The sequence below is a fragment of the Varanus komodoensis genome, unplaced genomic scaffold (genome assembly GCF_004798865.1).
Source record: "Varanus komodoensis strain SLA01 unplaced genomic scaffold, ASM479886v1 scaffold10, whole genome shotgun sequence".
Lineage (NCBI taxonomy): Eukaryota > Metazoa > Chordata > Lepidosauria > Squamata > Varanidae > Varanus > Varanus komodoensis.
This window is the reverse complement of record NW_025335269.1, coordinates 6438528-6456706: the sequence shown is the minus strand read 5'-3', so window position 1 is coordinate 6456706 and position 18179 is coordinate 6438528. Positions and strand designations below refer to the sequence as shown.

The window sequence follows — 18179 nt, the reverse complement described above, 5'->3', positions numbered from 1 at the left end:
ACTAGTAATGAGGTATGGTCTGTTCTTATCGGGTGGATGAAGATCCCCCCTCAAGAAAAAAATGCATTTGAGACAAAATATTCGTACAGAAGACCAGGAGATATGAGACATTTGTATTTCCCCCTCGGCTCACAACACCATCCAGTCTATAGCCACTCTGAGTTAACATCAGTGGCTTTGCTCTGATGGCTGTTAGAACAGATTTTACTTTGCTTCTTACATGACCTTAAAAGCTCGTACAAATCTTTGACCAATTTCAAAACCAATTACGTTTTCAGACTTCTTTGAGCGTATCTTCCTTGCCAAGAAAAAAGCATTGAAAAGCTTTTTACCCTCTGGGGTCTTCAAGATTAGCCTTCCATAAAAAGCTGCTTTTGGACCCCCCGCCCCCGCCTCCAGGATTAAAGCCTATTATCATTTCAAAAAACTAAGAGCTCTGGATAGTTGAAAAATGATAAATCACCCTGTTAAATAAAGCTCTGTTAAAATGTTTGGTAGTGCAAAACACACAACCTGGCTGGCTAATTCTAAACACAGGGAAGCTACATTACAACTACTTGTATCCGAGCATTAGAAGAAACACCGAAGATTACCATCATCATCTTGCATTTATATCCCACATTTTTTTCCTCTTGTGAGCTTACACAGCTCTGAGGGAGCTTAGGCTGAGAGGGAGTAGGTGTGTTCATACAGAATGCTGAGCCATGCCATATGGTAACTGCATGGTGTGGTATCTCACCTTCTGTCCTGGATTCAGGCAGGTGCATGGTTTCCATGCTGCTCCCTCTTCCCTCCAAATGGAAGCACATATCACTTTAGCCCCCATGGATGAAAATCAAACTCAGTGCACATTGCTCCTGCCTGCGTCACCTGCCTCTTCCTCATCAGGCCACACGCTCACCTGGGCCTGGCTTCAGCCTATGGCCTTTCCCCCTGCCACTGCTCAGTAGAAGCAACTGCCTACTCACCAGAGCAGCACAGTTGCTCTAGAGGAGCACTACTGGAGCACACACCATCCTGCCCTGCTCTGTGCCAGACTGCAAGCACAACCAGCACATACCCTCCTCTCCCCACTCCCTCATGGCACATGTTTCACGCCCCCACACATACCATGCGCAGGACTCACATGCACTGCCAGAGGCTGCTTCACCCCTACAGTCAGGCAAATGGAGGACATTGGTGCAGGCACCATGCAAGGGACCAAAGCACTGTGTCCTGCTGGGAAGAATTTCCCATGGGAGCACATGCAGGCATCTGCCTGGGAAAGTTTTCCAGCTATCCATGAGAAATGTGTTTGCATCGTAGCTGTGAGGAAGGAGGTAGGAAACAGCAGGGCTCATTGAGAGTCTGCAGGAATGTCAGGGACAAGACAGGTGTGGCAGGGAGGGCAGCAAACCTGCATTTTTCAGGACGATTGCCCTGACTGCAATGCCTGACAGGTGTAGGGCTCTCCTCACAAGAGAAGACTGCTGGTTCCCAGAGTATCACAGGCACTCAGCTATTTCCAAGTGCCACTCCAGTAAAGTTCAGCAACCAGACTGGAGCACTAAGCACAGCTGCCTTCACCCTCGCTGCTTCTGAAGGCAGCACTCTGCAATGCCCCACTGCCACTGAGATGCCAACACAGCAGCTGGTCATCAGGAAGGCAGCAGATGGAAAGGGAAAATGAGCAGCATGAAGCAGCCAATCAGAATACAGCAGGCTCCAACACTGCAGTTACTAGGCAGAACAAGATGCTCAGACATGCAGGCTGGAGCATCTTCTGCAGTCAGAGCCACTCTACCATAAAACCTGATGGAGAAAACTGCACAGAAACATGGCAACTAGGTTAAGACAAACCATGGTGAAGCAGGGAAACCTTACAGCAACCCATTGTTTCTCTCCATGGTTTCATGGAGACCCATGCAAACTGCTTCACCATAGATGATAGGTTCAGACAGGACAACAAGCCAAGTCCCTGCAGCTTCTACCATGGCTTGCTGTTACATGTGAGCCTTCCAGTGACTGGTCCAAAGTCACCCAATGAGTTTTATAGCCAAGTATCTCCCTGGACCTCCCTGGTCCAAAACTCTCTCTACCATACCACATTGGCCCTCATTAAGATGATGGCTACGGTGTGCACACACAGGTAGATTCCTACAGGATAAAATCACTTATTGAAAGATTATGTCTAACACATTTGTAAAGGCAACTGAAAACAATTGCATCTCCTATCTCTCTATTGCCTTCAACACAGTGATCAACAGAAGAATAACGATAGAAGGATTTATTTTTGAGAAGGGGAAAAGGTTAGGAAAAACTTTGCAAATGGGGTGGGGGGAATGGATGGGTTATAACTTGGGTGAAGGAATAGAGAGAAGCTGTAAAGTCAAGAGAATAACAGTAAAACGTTTGAATATAGCTATGAGAGGCAAGCAAAAGGCTCAAGGCACAGCAAACTGCGGTCACAAGAAGACTGGGGAAATGGCAGGCACTCCGCCCATTTACAGTATGGGGGGGTGGGGATGGAGTTCCTGCCAAAACCGCTAAAGCTGTTTAATCTTCCTGGAAACAGGCACTGCGCAGGCGCAGCACCCATAATGTGTGATGCACAGAGGCCACGATTAAGAACCATTATTATGCCTTGGCAGAATGAAATGGACTATCAAACCACTATCAGATTTATTTTTAAGAACGGTCTTGCACATGTATGCAGATTCAGATGTCGCTGCTATGAAATTTGGGTAATGTTTCTCTCTACTTTACTGCTCTGCCATGGCATTTGTACATATTTACTATCCTGCTCATTGCTCTGTCTTGAAATATCTGTGTAATTACTAATTGTCCGCCTCCCTGCACTGTCTCGAAATCTGTATAGCTTCACTAATCCCCAACACTGTTCCACTTTGAAATTTAAGAATCTTTATTTACTGCCTCATTCCCTGCTTGGATTTTAAAAAGACATATTTTACCCAATCTACCTTACTGCTCTGTCTTGAAATTTGAATGTCTTTACCGATCCCTATATACTCTGTAACCAGTAAGTATATCCAATAGCTGACAACAGAGACCAGTGAAGGAAACTGATCAACATGAAGGTGGGAGAAGAGAATTGAAAGTAGCTGCTGGTAGCAGCCAAAGGAATTTTTCAAGCAGATGTGATTACTTCAGTAGTGTCTCAACCAGCTTTTTTTAAAGATGTTCTTTAGGAAAGAAAGCATGGACATGAAGGATGACACTAACAGGGACACTGACAAGAGGCAGACATTGCTATGCTGGGCTAAATGGCAGACAGCCTCTCTTGTGGTCCTGCACTTGTGCTGTATATTTATATATATAAGTTTGCTAATGTGTTCCTAGGTTCATAAGAATATGCTTTTGGCAATCTGATGTGGGATGCGGGGGAGGGGGGTAGTTTCCCTCATGAACCTGCCATGCCAGTAGACTAGTTGCATTAAGGATGCTGACATAGGGAACAAGGAATCAAAGGTTTCTGCTGCAAAAATATACATGTCAAGAGCAGACAGGACATCTGTCAAGGAAACAAGCCACAGCAAGGCACAGAGCATGTCTGTTATAACAAGCAAACCCTCAACACACTGTGCCTTATTCTCAGGGTGTCTTCACATGACGTGAAAACTCACACATGCATGTGCACATCATCAGTTGTGAAGTAAATTACCTGCCTGAGTTTATCTCTCCCATTTCATGAGTTATTATATTTCTCCGCAAAGTTTCCTTTTCACCAATTTTTGCCCTCCCTCTTTCTTCTACCATTCTATCCCTCTTTCTTCTACCATTCTATCCTTCTATCCTTGTCACAAATGAGGTAGGTTTCTTCTGTAGCTGACATTCTTTAGCTAGTTATATGAAGTGAATCACAAATCTGCCTCATTTCACACAGTTACCCTGCAGTGTCCATTAACAATATAGTTATGTTTATAACATTGTAAATATTAAATATATAGAGAGGGATAGGGAAAGGAAGAGACATATTTTTCATCTAAAATGGACCCATTTAGCTGCTGAGATGTTGCAATATTATTAAAAATTACTTTAGAGCCCTCTTCCCACCAGCTGAAGCATTCTGAGAGGAGCATCCTTGGACTGCACTGGATGAAGCCTTCAAAGTCCTCAGACCAGCTAGGAATGAGGCAAAGCTAAGCTTTTTACAGCATACAGCCCAAAGGAACCATGAGGATTTCTGCCCCTCCCCAGCCTCACAAGTTGAAAGCACAACTCTCAGCAGATTTTTCCTTAATTTGGAAAATGGGACAGATTTACTTGAAGAACCGACATACCTCAGTTAGTCCACTGGCCAAAACTCGAGATGAAACCTTGTCGGCCTGTTCAAAACAAAGGGTTATTTCAATTAGTGAAATATTACTAACTGACAGGGCAAATCCCAAAAATGCCTTGTTACAACTGCAGCAAGCCCTTCCCCTGCCCCCACCAACACTTAAGAGTCATTACATGAGCATTTAACTCCTTCCTTTAAAGTAACTTCAGTAATCCTTAAAAGAAGCAATTACAACAGAGAACCATTTTAGTTTAGATTCAGAAAAAGCATGTCTGAGAATCTTAGAGCCAGGTCTATCCAAAGATAACTACCTTCCAATTCACTGAGACATAAAGGAGGCAGGCTTTACAGAGCAAGCCACATTTTCCCCATGTATTAATCCTACTACGTATTAGGCATTACAAAATGAGGCATGTAATGCATTACATAGAAAAATAATAGTTAGCATATCTACATATTTAATCCAACTTAACTGCCATGGTGCCATCTAAGCATCCTAGTTGTTTCAATGTTCTAATGTTTCACTTTTTATTGTTTTAAATTATGATGCTCTTCTTTATAACTTTTTGAGAGTAACAGCACCGCAATCCTACTGTGTTCACTCTTTGCTGTTTGTACGCCCTTGAACTCAGAGGCCTACTCGTACAAGCATCCACTGAGGAGTGAGAAGAATGTCAAGGGTGATCTTCACTTCCCCCATATCCTGCTCTGCATTTTAGCTAGACAGCCATCCGGCTGCAGCACTTTAGACAGGGAGGGAAGGATGCTGAAGCACCATCAGGATAGCTCAGGAACTGGCGATGCACCAGCTTGCTCGCAAGGAGATTATTTTCTCCAAAAGAGTCCAAAACAATCTCCTTGCGAGCAAGCTGCTACTGGGCACGCGCACTGCAAGACGGAGGCTTCCTCACAAGGAGATCCTTTTCTCTGAGCGAGTCCAAAACGATCTCCACATGAGTAAGTCCCTGCCTCGCCATGCACAGGTGGGCGCGATTGCGGCCATTCCCCCCCCCGCCCCAGCATAACCGTGATCGCACCCATCTTTCCTGCATGAATGCGACTGCGATCACAGGCATCTCCCACCCCCAGCATGATCATGGCCATCTCCCCACCCCAGCATGACCACAATTGCACCCGTATTCCCTGCACGAGCGCAACTGTAATCACTGTCATCTCCCCAGAGAGTACACCTGTGCCAGCTCAGAGCTTTTGTACTCACTAAGAGATCATTTTCTCCGAGTGAGTCCCAAACCTCTATGGTGGGCCAGAGAAATGGCCATGGCAGGCCGGATCTGGCCCGCGGGCCATAGTTTGAGGACCCATGCTCTAGGCAGTAGTTAAATGATGATAACCTATCAAGGACTAAATAATATAAAGCATTTCAAGTGTTCACTAATCTTTACAAAAATCCCAGGTTGAATCTAATGGTGGGCAACTGCAGAGAAATTAATGCAAACTTCCTCTGCAACCCCCTGTATGCTCCCAAATTCAGATCCAGAATATTTTCCAGACTCTTAGATTGTGAATTGAATTACAGTGGTACCTTGGCTCACAAATGCCTCAGTTCTCGACCAAATTGGATCGCGATCAGAAATTTCAGAAAAATTTTGCCTCAGGTCACAAATTCAGCAATGGGTGACAGTCATGATCGCGCCTGTCTTCCCTGCACAGGTGCAATCATGGTTGTGCTTGGGGGGTGGGAGAGATGGCTGTGATTGCCCCCGTCCTCCCTGCCCGAGTGCAACCACTCCCGTCTATGGCCACCATCGCGGTCGCACTCGTGCAGGGAACGCAGGAGCGATCACAGTCATGCCCAGGGGCAGGAGATGGCTGCAATCACGCTCAGGGGGTGGGGGAGATGGCCACGATCACACCCATCTTCCCTGCCCAAGCATGATTGCGATCACCCCCATCTATGGCCGTGATTGTGGTCGTGCTCATGCAGGGAACATGGGCGTGATCATGGTCATGCTGGGGGGAGGGGGGAGATGGCTGCAATTGTGCTCGGGGGGGGTGATCTTTGTTGTTCTTTGGCACTCTGCTTCAAACTTTTGTGTTAAAAAAAATAGTTACAGAACGGATTAACCTTATTTATATTGAACCTTATGGGGAAATTGGACTTGGCTAACAACCAATTTGGGTTGCGACCAGAGTGATGACCCTCATCTTTGGAACAACCTGCCTGCTGCAGTCCACATGTTGCAAAATTTGCCATCTTCTCAGCACCAAGTTAATACAGCTCTCTTTGCAGAGATATTTAAAGACCTCCCTGGTCATTCTGTGGCCTGATACAATTAGCCAAGGTGCCTTTCTTTTGGCAGGGTCCTTTTTAGTTATCTTTATCTTTTAATGTTTTGTATCTATTGTATTTTATTGTTTTTATACTTTGTTGTGGACCACCCAAAGAGCTTTGGCTATGGGCAGTATAAGGATGATGAAGAATATGATGATGATGCCCATATCCCACAATAGGCTATCCACTCTTGAAGGTTTGTTACTGCACACAGGCTTGTAGGACGCAGGTTTCAAATTCAAGTTCACCGTCATTCATATTTAGCCAGGTGCCAATGTAAAAGTAACCACAGTGTTTCTGGAAATGGGAAAAGGAGGGGAATTTGAGCGGGAAAGACAAGAAATCCAAATGCCAAAGCATGCAATTCACCTTTATAATATATAGAAAGGTAGTTTGGAGGCATTGATATGGCTACAAAGAATAAGCACGTGATTTTATTATGTATCAAACCATGTTTACTCTTAGGACAGAATTTTATAATGAGCTTTCCTTTGCTCATTGCTTCCCAGTGTCTTCTGTCCTTTATTTCTGTTTTTCTCTTTTTAAGGTGTCAGTAAACCATTATTATGACATATGTCTTAAAAAGTCATGTCATTTATTCAGGAAATCTTGTTCTTTAACTTTGCATGTTAAAAGGACAAGCTCTGATAGCTTAGCACCCAGAAAAGAATACACGTACTCAGACACATATACAGTGGTACCTCGGTTCATGAACTTGATTTGTTCCATGATTCTGGTCAAATTTCCCCATAAGGTTCAATGTAAATAAGGTTACTCCATCCTGAATCAAATGTAATTTTCTTTAACCACAAATCTATGAAACAAAGTACAGTACAGTACAATATGAAGAGAGGGAACACTAACCTTGCTTGAGGCAACTTCTGGCATGGAGGACAGGAAGGTGGGTGAGGAGGAGGTTATCGTTTGGAGGGAGAGTCTGTGACTGCGATCTCGACTAGAGGAAGCCACGACCACGTGTCAGAGTGGGGAAGACGGCCGCAATCATGTTCGCATGAAAACGATCGCAGCCATCTTCCCCACACGAACATGATCGCAACCATCTTCCCCGCTGGAACACGCTCTGACACGTGGTCACGGTGCAGGGAAGATGGCCGTGATCGTGTTTGTCACCCGATGCAGAGTTTGCGAACAGAAGCAAAATTTTGCTGAACTTTCTGTTTGCAAACCGAACTGTTTGCAAACAGAAGCGTTCGTGAACCAAGGTATTACTGCACTTAGATTTCAACAACAAAAACTAACCCTCCTAAGAACAGCTGTGGGCTATATTGAAGTAAAACTGCTGATTTTAGTCCCTGCTGTTTGCACATAGCTCACTACTTGGCTAACAGCAGACTCAAAAGTTGGTAAGCAGGCATCGCTGGCCAGATAATGATAATGACCAGAGGACAACAGCTTATAGGAAAATAATTCAAGCATTCCAATATTCAGCAGACCAAATGAGTATTGCCAATGTGTGAGGAAACATAAAGGTCATGAAAAGGTGGCAGTTATAGCTACTCCTGCCATCTATAACGCATGCGTTTAACCGGCCAGCCAAATGCAGTGGTGGCACACTGGGCCTGCCACGTCAGGTCACAGGCCTTGTAGGACAGCCCGCACGTGGGCTTCAGCAAGCATTCTGTTCTTGCTACCTGCCTGAGACTGTACTCGAGGGCAGGGAGTAGTGGTGTTCCCACGCCTGGCTGGTCAAAATACACAGCCAGTAGACTGCTTTGATTTGGTGACTGCCATATTCAGCAAGGCTACAGCACAGTAAAAGTTACTAGTTACAGCTAGTAAAAGAGAAAATCTGAACATATGGAGGGAGTCCAAGCTTTGTGAAAGTTCTAAACTGACTTCAGAGGGATTCTTGCAACATTAAATGCAAACCACATGGAAATATCCTGGCCCCTCTGGAGTTTTATTTTTCATTGACTCCAAATGATTCCCTAATGTCATCCACATGCTGTGCTTCAATCTTCCTTTTCTTTCACATATTTTATTTTTAGATTACAAAACAGAGAAATAATGGTGTTTTTTATTGCAAAAATTATTTTGCTAATCCGTTAAGTATGCTGCAAAGCACAACACTCATCTATGCTAAAGATGTGCACTCTCACTAAAACCAAGTGGTAGAGCATCTGCTGGACTGCACCCTTAAAGGCTGAGAGGGGGCTGACAGACTCCTGAAGCTAGCACATTGGGAAGAATGTTTCCATTCAGCCTATGTTTCAACCACTTTCTACATCTGTAGGTGGTACTATTCAGGAAAGCTTCACCATATGATCTTATACTATTTGTTTAAGATGGGCCTACTTCTCCACAGAGTGTACATGATTAACTAGGCAAAAAGATTCAACTGAATAAAACAAGGAGTGGTCAATCACCCTCTGCTTGCCACACATAAGCACTTCTCACTATGTGCACTACCACATGTGAAGACCTAGTGGCCATGCTCATTTACTCTCCACCTCTCTCTTTGCAGAGAGTAGTGACTGAGAGACTACAAAAGAAGGTTAATACTAATACCACTACACACACACACACACACACACACTGCTCTTCTGCATTATTCTGTCTGGGTATGCTGGTCACAGCTCTGCCCAAGACCTACTAGGAAATGTATTAAGCAATCCCATTTGGCCACTCCTATTTTAACAGACCATGCCCACAGACCTTATACATATGCCCCCTTTAATATATATTGGCATCCAGATAAGTGCTAGAAGCCAGGGTGCTGCAGCGGTTAGAAAGCTACACTTAGACTGCCAGGGCTCAGGCCCCTACTTAGCTACAAAACGTGCTTAGGGCAAAGGCTTACCCTCTGCTTAACCTACCTCACCCTCACATGGTTAGACAGAAAACAAAAAGGGAAGCCTATGTTTGACACCCCGACTTCCTTGAAAGTGTGCGTATGTGGCGAAGTAGGAGGCTATCTGTTTATGTATGACATTTCCACATCAAGAACCAAACGTTTCCGGGCATGTCACAAAACTGTGTGTGTGTGAGAGAGAGACAGAGACACACACACACACACACACACACACAGAATGATCACAGCTTAGGTATGCTCCAGTATTATGTTCCACACACTTTCAGCAAATCATGGCATGGTCATCCTTGTCCACAGGTTTGAAAGTCATTCCTTACAAAATTGAAGACAGGAAGGCACGTAAATTACAGTGCCCTATCAGCTCAAGCCACTCACTCCAAAGTAAGCTAAATCACAGAATTTGCCTCTCACATCCTGACCCATCAGTTTGCTGTACAATATACATCATGCCCTCACAGACAATCATCATCTTGTGGTCTAAAGTCAAATTACCAGTGGCAAATGCATTCCTAGCTTTGGGAAAAAATTCACTGAGGCAGAAAGGACCAAGAAGTCATAAAATTAGATCCTCCACCCAGAAGCAAACCATACTCCCACCTCACAGATGCATGCAATCCAGATTTCTCATGTTTATTAAATTTAACAAAATAGTATATGTCTGAACCTGTTCTCCAGCTTAATACAAAAACAGTCTAAGTAATTCCTAGGATTGCTGCCCTATTAAAGTATCATAGCTGATTAATTGCATGCTTTTGCAAAGTCATGAAATCATTTTTTATTTCAAAAAGCTTGAATCTGATGTCAAACCCCCTATGAGATCAAGTGCATTTCCTGTTTGCACAAAACCCTGTTGTTTCCCCCAAGCAAATAGTATGAGGAACATGGGGAGCTGCCTTATGCCAAGTTAGAACGTGAGTTCACCTGGCCTGGCACCGGTGGCACCAGCTGGCAGCTGTGGGTCTCCAGGGTTTAAGGCACAATTCCTTTTGTACCTTACCTAGGCATGCTAGGTGTCCGACCTGAGAGCTTCTACATGCATTGCCTCTTAGCTGCACCCCTTTTCAGATTTAAAAGGTATACTGCCTCTTTACAGAAAGGTCCAATATAATACAGTTTATGTAAAAAAAATAATAGCAATCAGTGCATTCTGTTTCTAGGTCTGGTCAGCCAAACTGACACCCCCCCCCCCATCACCACATTCCCCAGAAACTGGCATTTATCTCCACACACCTACCTCACTTTCCATTTGCAGTGGGATGAAAGAAAGGGATGAACTGATTTTAAATTTTGCATGAATTTTATTGATGGTTTTAGTCTATTATACTTGTTTAAAATAATTTTAGTCAATGATCTACATAGTCATCCAACTGTCCTATTTATGTTTCATTTGTTTTTATTGGTATTAAATTGTTCACTGTCCAGAGAGTCCTACTGGTGTGGTTTATAAATTTAATAAATAAATAATAAGCTGGCAGGGTACAAGCAATGCCAGATCATTCCACTTTTGACTAATCCAGAACTTCTTAACAGATTGATTAACAGTCAGTTAATATGGCAGACCAAGCACTTCAAAGACTACTTATCCCTCTCATTGTCTGAACAATCCTATCTGATCAGTGAGTCCACACGAAAACAGCCTTTTCCAAGGGATGCTTTCAGAGAGTTTAGGGCTCCATGTCATGGGAAATCACTAACCAAGGCTTCCACAATGAGATGTAAGCAGAGGGAAATAAGAAATGGCACCCTCTATTCAAACATTTCCCTGCTGCCACTCTGCTTCACTAGCTGTCATTCATCAGCCATGGGATAACATGTAGGTACACTTCTATGTACACAGAAGCCCCTTCAGAATGCAGGACCAAGGTTGTATAGCTTAATTGTTGAATTTTTCTATCCTATCCCCACATCCTGTCACATCTTCTGTGTTTCATACCTTCTACCCCATGGATCCTCAAACTATGGCCCACAGGCCGGATACGTCCCACCATGCTCATTTATCTGGACCACCTCAGAGTTTTTAGACTCGCTCAGAGAAAACTCTATCCAAGCAAGTTCAAAAGGTCTGAGCCAGCACAGAAATTCTCTGAAACTGAGCAGAGCGCTGGCGCATGTGCCAAATTGTAACAGCTCAACTGTGCTTGCGCTGGCTCTCCTCCTCCATTGCACGCATATACAGAGCAAGACTATGGGGCAGGAAACAGAAGAAAGAAGGGTGGAAGAGAGAGAGAGAGAGAAAGGCACTAAAAAAGGATTGAAGGTAAGAAAAATATAACTTTTTAAATCTATTTTAAGTATGTGAGCCACATCCCTGGGCTGCAGGCCAAGCTGCAGCCACTTGGCTAAGCCTGGGGGCAGACAGGCTGAGGTGGAGCGGGGCCGCGGCTCCTGCACCTCTGCCGCAGCCTTCACTGGGCAAGCCGCTGCCGTCAAGTGGCTGCCATGCTTCCACCGCAGGGAGAGGCAGGAGGCGCCCCTCTTGGCCAGCCGCAGCCCCGTCCCTTGCCTCCCCTTGCCTCGGAAAGAAGCCCTTACCTCCCTCCTCGGGGCCCTCTCCCAGCCGAGGAGGCATGGTCTTGCCTCTCTGGCCTCCCACTCCCCTTGCCTTGGAACTGGGGCAGTGGTAAGGATTATAATTTCCATCATGCACAAACAGCATGCCCAATTGAAGTTGTAGTCCAACTCATCTGGACAGTACCAGTTTTGGCAAGGTAGCTCTTAAAATATGGTAGTCATTAGTTGTGCATTCAAATACAGCCATTGTGTATTGTGGGAATTGTTCTGGGCTGACTTGCTTCAAATATTATGAGTGGCATTAACAGTATTTATCCTTTGTATGTTTGCTTCATTCTTTGTAAATGCCAGTTGCAGTCATCAGCTGCATTATGCAAAATACTCTATTTAGTGCCTTGGTTGTGTTGTAGCTACTGTATGTCCCGTGAATATGGACATGCTCTTCCCCACCTCATCTTGGGCTTCTGCTGCAGCCTGAGGGAGTGGAGCAAATGTTTGCTAATTTTAATTAATCTTTATTTTAATTAGCTTTTAATTTATTTTAATTCTAATTAATTTTTAAATTTTATTTTAATTTAATTATTTTAAAATGTTTATTTTAATTTTAATTAATTTTTAATGTACAGTGTATACAAGAATTCTATGACTCCTGATCTACCCAGATGAGGAGTTCTGGAGAACCAAAAGCTTGCACAATATTCTGTGGCATTTTGGTTGGTCCTAATAAAAGTATAGCCCAGGGGTCCTCAAACTTTTTAAACAGGGGGCCAGTTCACTGTCCCTCAGACTGTTGGGGGCTGGACTATAGTTTGGAAAAAAAAATATGAATGAATTCCTACGCACACTGCACATTAATTTAAATTAAAATAAATTTTGAAATAAATTTTCAAAATTAATTAAAATTTAAAAAAATAATTAAAAAATTAAAAAATGTTTGCTTCGCTTGCTCGGGCTGCAGCAGAAGCCCAAAATGAGGTGAGGAAGAGCATGTCCATATTCATGGGACATAGCTACAATATCCGCGAGCGTGCTGGAGGGCGGGGGGGGAGGTGGGGGGAGACGGGTGCAATCACGCCCGTGGAGGTAAGGTGGGCAGGATCGCAGCCCCCCCCCCCCCCACGATCACAGCCATCACCCCCCCCCCCAGCACAACCACGATCATGCCCGCCTTCCCTGCACGAACGCAACCAAGCTCATGGCCATCTCCCCACCGCCCCCCCAGCATAATCGTGCAGCGAAGGCGGGTGCGATCGCCAGCAGGCTCATGCAGGGAAGGCGGGTGCAATCGCAGCCACCCCCCCCCCCCCCCCAGCACAATCACAGCCATCTCTCCCCACAAGCATGACTGCAATTGCACCCATCTTCCCTGCACGAGTGTGACCGTGATTGTGGCCATCTCCCCACCCCGCCAGTATGATTGTGCAGGGAAGGTGGGCACGATCACGGCCATCTCCCCCCCAGCACAATTGCGGCCATCTCCCCCCCCAAGCACAACTGCGATCACGACCTTCTTCCCTGCATGAGTGCGACCGCAATTGCCGCCATCTCCCCACCTGTGCCATCTCAGAGCTTTTGTACTCGCTCAGAGATCATTTTCTCCAAGCAAGTCCAAAATCTCTGAGGTGGGCCGGATAAATGGGCATGGCGGGCCGGATCTGGCCCACGGGCCATAGTTTGAGGACCCGTGATATAGCCCAACTGTACAGTGTCCATTTCATGTAAAGCAATCACACATACATGCACATACACCAACAGCTCCGTGTGTCCATTTCCTAATAAACTTCTGAGCAAGCAGGTCTGGTGCTTTATTGTCATACCCCCACCCCCCAAAGATAATATATCCTTTTCCTTTCCCCTTTGGAACGTGAGCTTAACAGACAGAGAAATGCCTTCCTGCAGGCAAGAATGAACAATCCCTCCCAATTACAAAGACATGTGTGGCCTATGAGCTATTTTCCAAACATAAAAGGAAAAAGGGAGTTTGCTATCCATATATTTACATGTTAAAACAAGCCAACCTGCAGATGGATGGGATCAAAGTGCTTTCTCTGAGTCACCTTAAAATTAATCCCCCTCCAGAAATGTTTTTCCTCACTGTGCATTTCCTCCTTGAAGGAGAATACCTATCACAAAAATACCCACTAAGCTTTAATTTAGATATTATATTGCCCCCCCACTCCAAAAATACAGCTCAGTCTTAACAAAACCCAAAGCACAGTTCTTTTTCCATTTAAAACAGATATGAAAAGTGACAAATCTTTTTTGAAATGACAGGTTAAAATGGAACAAAATTGTTCTTATCATGGAGCACAATGCATGCCATTGCATGGACACTATTAGAGTTCTTCATAGCTTTATCTCAAAACCTGAACTTAAACCTAGCAGTGAAAATGCTGGCAGCTGACACACAATGCTTAAAAGTTACACAGCAGTTCAGCTTGCTCAAAGCCTTCCATATATATAGGATCTTGGCTCAACAGCTACTCCAGCCTCCCTAAGCATTTCTGCATGACCAGTCAGCTTTCTTGTTTTCCCCCTTTCAACTTTTGCCACATCACACACTGAAAGACTTTTACAATTAAATATGGTTTGCCAAGTGGCACAAAAATGCTATTTAAGATGCTTCCAGATAAGGTTTTATTGTGCCATTTAATTCTTCCACAGGGGCCTTGACACTGTCTTCCACCTGTACTCCTGTTTTTTCCTACCACCTGTTCCAAACTTTTTTCTTACCATAGGACATCTATTAAGAAGAAAAAGTAGGAATAGCTACACAATATCTTCTGGTTGCTGGTGCTTGCACCTTCTGTCTGGAAGCCCCCCAACATGGTTTTGTTTGCACAAACCTAGCTGTACCATTCTTTAGATCCCAGCTGTTCTTCTCAGTAAAGCAAATAATGTTGTTTTAAGAACCTTGTGTAGCATTAGTTCCAGCTTACCGCAAAAGAGAAGATGATGAGGTTCAAAGATGGTACTTCTCCAGATCTACCTAAGGTAGCCTTCCCAAAACATTTGGACTGCAACACCCAGAATTCCCAGTCAATGACTGCTGGATGGGAATTCTGGGAGTTGTGGTCCAAATGCCTCTAAAGGCCACCAGGTTGGGGAAGGCTGATCTAGGGAGTTCATGGAAGGACCAAGTTCTGATCTGAAGGTGTTTCCAGTTAGAGGGCTTCTTACACTACCAAAGAAAAAACATTATGCACCTATTCCATTTTTTGTCCTTAATAATATTTTGCAGTAAGAAAACTCTGAAGAGATTAAGCAAAATACAGTATGATTAGAAATGGAATCCACAGCCTTCTGGATCCCCTATAAAATTATGTCTGAGGAAGGAAAACCGTAAAATAAAAGTCACAGATATTACTTTTAATGCATATCAACCACCTATGTCTTTTTCCATTTTTACTTTAATTTACATTGGGTTGGATTCATCGCCCATGAATCCAACCCAAATTGGGAAAGTGACGAGGAGGATGGGGCTCTTACAATCAGGACTGCACCTACCCTAGCGTATAACATGACAGTGCTATTCCTGCTAAGATGCATATTTGAGGTATGATGTTTTCACCCTGAATCTCAGCTCCATCACTTAACCAATAGGCTGCATGAGTTTGCAAAAGAGGCTGGTCCTCTCATACATCCTTCTTCTGGAGTTATGTAAAAATGGGAAGGTACGCCAAAATGTAAGCACATAAAGACCAAAGCAGGTGTGCGTATGTTCGCTAAGCACACGCCCACTGGAAGGGCCTACTCTGACCACCAAATAGAACACAGGGAGATAGGGTACAAATATATTCACTCACCTCCCAGTGCTCTGCTGCTTTATTTTCCCCACCATCCCAGCTTCAATAGCTGTGGAGTCAGCTGAGGTAGAAGTCTTTAAGAAACAGAGCTCAGGGAGGTAGGAAGGAGGCAGGGCAGGTTTTGATCCTACCCACCTTCGCACCCAAGTTAGTGCTAAAAGTGGACCCACCCCTACTTTATAGCCATGTCATGGTGGAATCCTGATGGGCTTGTTGACTTGTCATCTATTTCTCCCTTGTGAAAGGTTCTGTGTATTTTGTTAAGTTCTGCATGACTCAAAAGCCTGAGAATTTCTTTTGCAACAAAACCTGATCAAATTGAACAAATGGAGGGCAAAGGGGCAGGGAGAAGAGAGAGAGACTCACTTAAACAGTTGTGTACTTTAAAAACATTAGAAACCTACAAACTGAAGATTCTTATGTCTCCTTAAAACATTAACAAAACTCTCTTCATGTATTTTCAGTATGCACTGTCAGTAAAGATGTGGGAAACACTATTTTGCAAACAAGGTGATCTTTTGTAAAAACCATGAAAATATGAGTGAAATACTGAACTTGCTCTGGAAAGATAACATGGTTCCTGTACCTAAAGTGTGCCATCTCACTTTATTTTTGGAAGTCCAAACTGAATGAGGCCTATTTGTCATCAAGTTATTCTTAGCAGAGGGGAAAATGCAGTGGGGCATCTGGAGGCGGAGAGACACTGTCGTCTGGTTATGACTCCTACATAAAGATAACCTAGCAGAGAAGCTCATCACCTAGTTCACTGACAAACAGCAAAACAAGCCTCAAGCACTAAAATTAGAGCCTTTATCTTGCAGAGATGCTGCCAACAAGATCACAAGTTTCTTAGGAAATGGACTAAGGCTTGAACTTCTTACAGGAAGACCACCAAACAGCTATCACAAGTTTGCGCAACACTTAGGCCTGCAAGCCAATTGGCATCTCCTCCCTATCTTTTGCATTCCAGCATTCAAAATATGCATTGTCTGCAGTCCTTTCCAACATCTTTACGGGAATCTCTACAGCCTGGAGAAGACAAACAAAAGTATGTGTGGGAACACGGGAATTCCTCCAACACTACATCCATGTTGTTCCTCCTTTCCATGGATTCTGAGGTATGTGGTAGGGTCGGTACCTGCCGTTTTTGGTGCTTGCATTCAGCCAGCTAGCCAGCTGGCCACAACACATCACACTGGCCACCTGACTCTAAACGTCCAATATGTACTGTCATTGGGCTGTTGAGACTTCTATACTGAAACAGCAAGAAAAACATTGGTGCGGATGACTCCTCCTGGAAGATATTTTCGCCAGTTTCCTCTGCCTTTCAGAAAGTCTGCTCTAGAATTTCAGGAGTCCAGCAGCATGAGAAGTAGCACTGGTAGTGCTGGCACAAACAGGCTCCTCACTTTTTGCCATGTGCAGGTGTTTTCCTAGGCCAGAAGCCCCTCAGTCACACTATTAAAATATCTAGTACAGTGGTACCTTGGCTCATGAACTTAAACCATTCCAGGACTCTGGTCGTGACCCAAATTGTCGCGAGCCAAGTTAAATTTCCCCATAAGGTTCAATGTAAATAAGGTTAATCCGTTCTGTAACTATTTTTTTTAAATAAGAAATTTTGAAACAAAGTGACAAAAAACAACAAAGATCACAGCCATCTCCCCCACCACTCCAAGCACGAGCCCAGACATCTCCCCGCCCCCCCAGCACAACTTCGATCGCTCCCGTCGTCCCTGCACATGCCCGTCATCCCAGCATGCTACGGGGTGGGGGGGGGAGAGAGACGGGTGCGATCATGCTGGGGGGAGAGATGGCCAATATGGTGGTTGTGCTCCTGCAGGAAAGACAGGCACAATCTCGACCATCTCCCCTACTGCCGCCCCAGCATGATCGCAGCCATCTCCCCACTTGGGAGGGGGGATGGCCGCGATCGTAGTCACCACCCAATGCAGAGTTCATGACCTGAGTAAAAAATTTTAAGAATTTTTGTTCGTGACCCGATTTGGTCATGAACAGAGGCGTTCATGAGCTGAGGTACCACTGTAATTAAACCTGCCCCCTCCTGGGAAGAGAATCAAACTATGAAAAGATAGTTTGTTTCTAATCTCACAGCCATACTGAACAGAAAGCACTAAAGCCTGCACAAACTTGAAAAAATAAGTTGAATCCTAGTTGCCTGAGCTACTGAATGGTACTGACCTGGCTTATATGTCAATTTCAGGATTATTGTTAAGCTGTAATACAAGTCTCATATAAATCTCAGGGCTTGCAAGAAAATGTAGAAATAAGCAACAGGCAATAAGAGATGCAGAGCAACAGAATCTCATAAGCAGCAAGTAACATTTTACTTGTTCTAGGGAAGAAGGCATGTCTTGCATGCATGAGTAAAAAGCAACAGTTCATATTTTAATTGCCACATTGATAAACACAGGCACACCCTGTGTTAAGAACTTT

At 44.3% G+C, this 18179-nt stretch overlaps 1 protein-coding gene across 8 annotated transcripts in view; it reads right to left on the bottom strand.

Moving 5' to 3' along the window:
• Positions 1-18179, bottom strand: part of TNS3 (tensin 3) — a 385864-nt gene that overhangs the window by 235135 nt on the left and 132550 nt on the right. For 7 of the 8 annotated variants that reach the window (XM_044453647.1, XM_044453612.1, XM_044453592.1 and 4 more), the window contains exon 2: positions 4281-4325. The exons of the other annotated variant lie outside the window; for it this stretch is intronic. In XM_044453647.1, coding sequence (XP_044309582.1) covers positions 4281-4325 — 45 coding nt within the window. The remainder of the gene's footprint in view (positions 1-4280; positions 4326-18179) is intronic. 8 annotated transcript variants of the gene reach the window in all.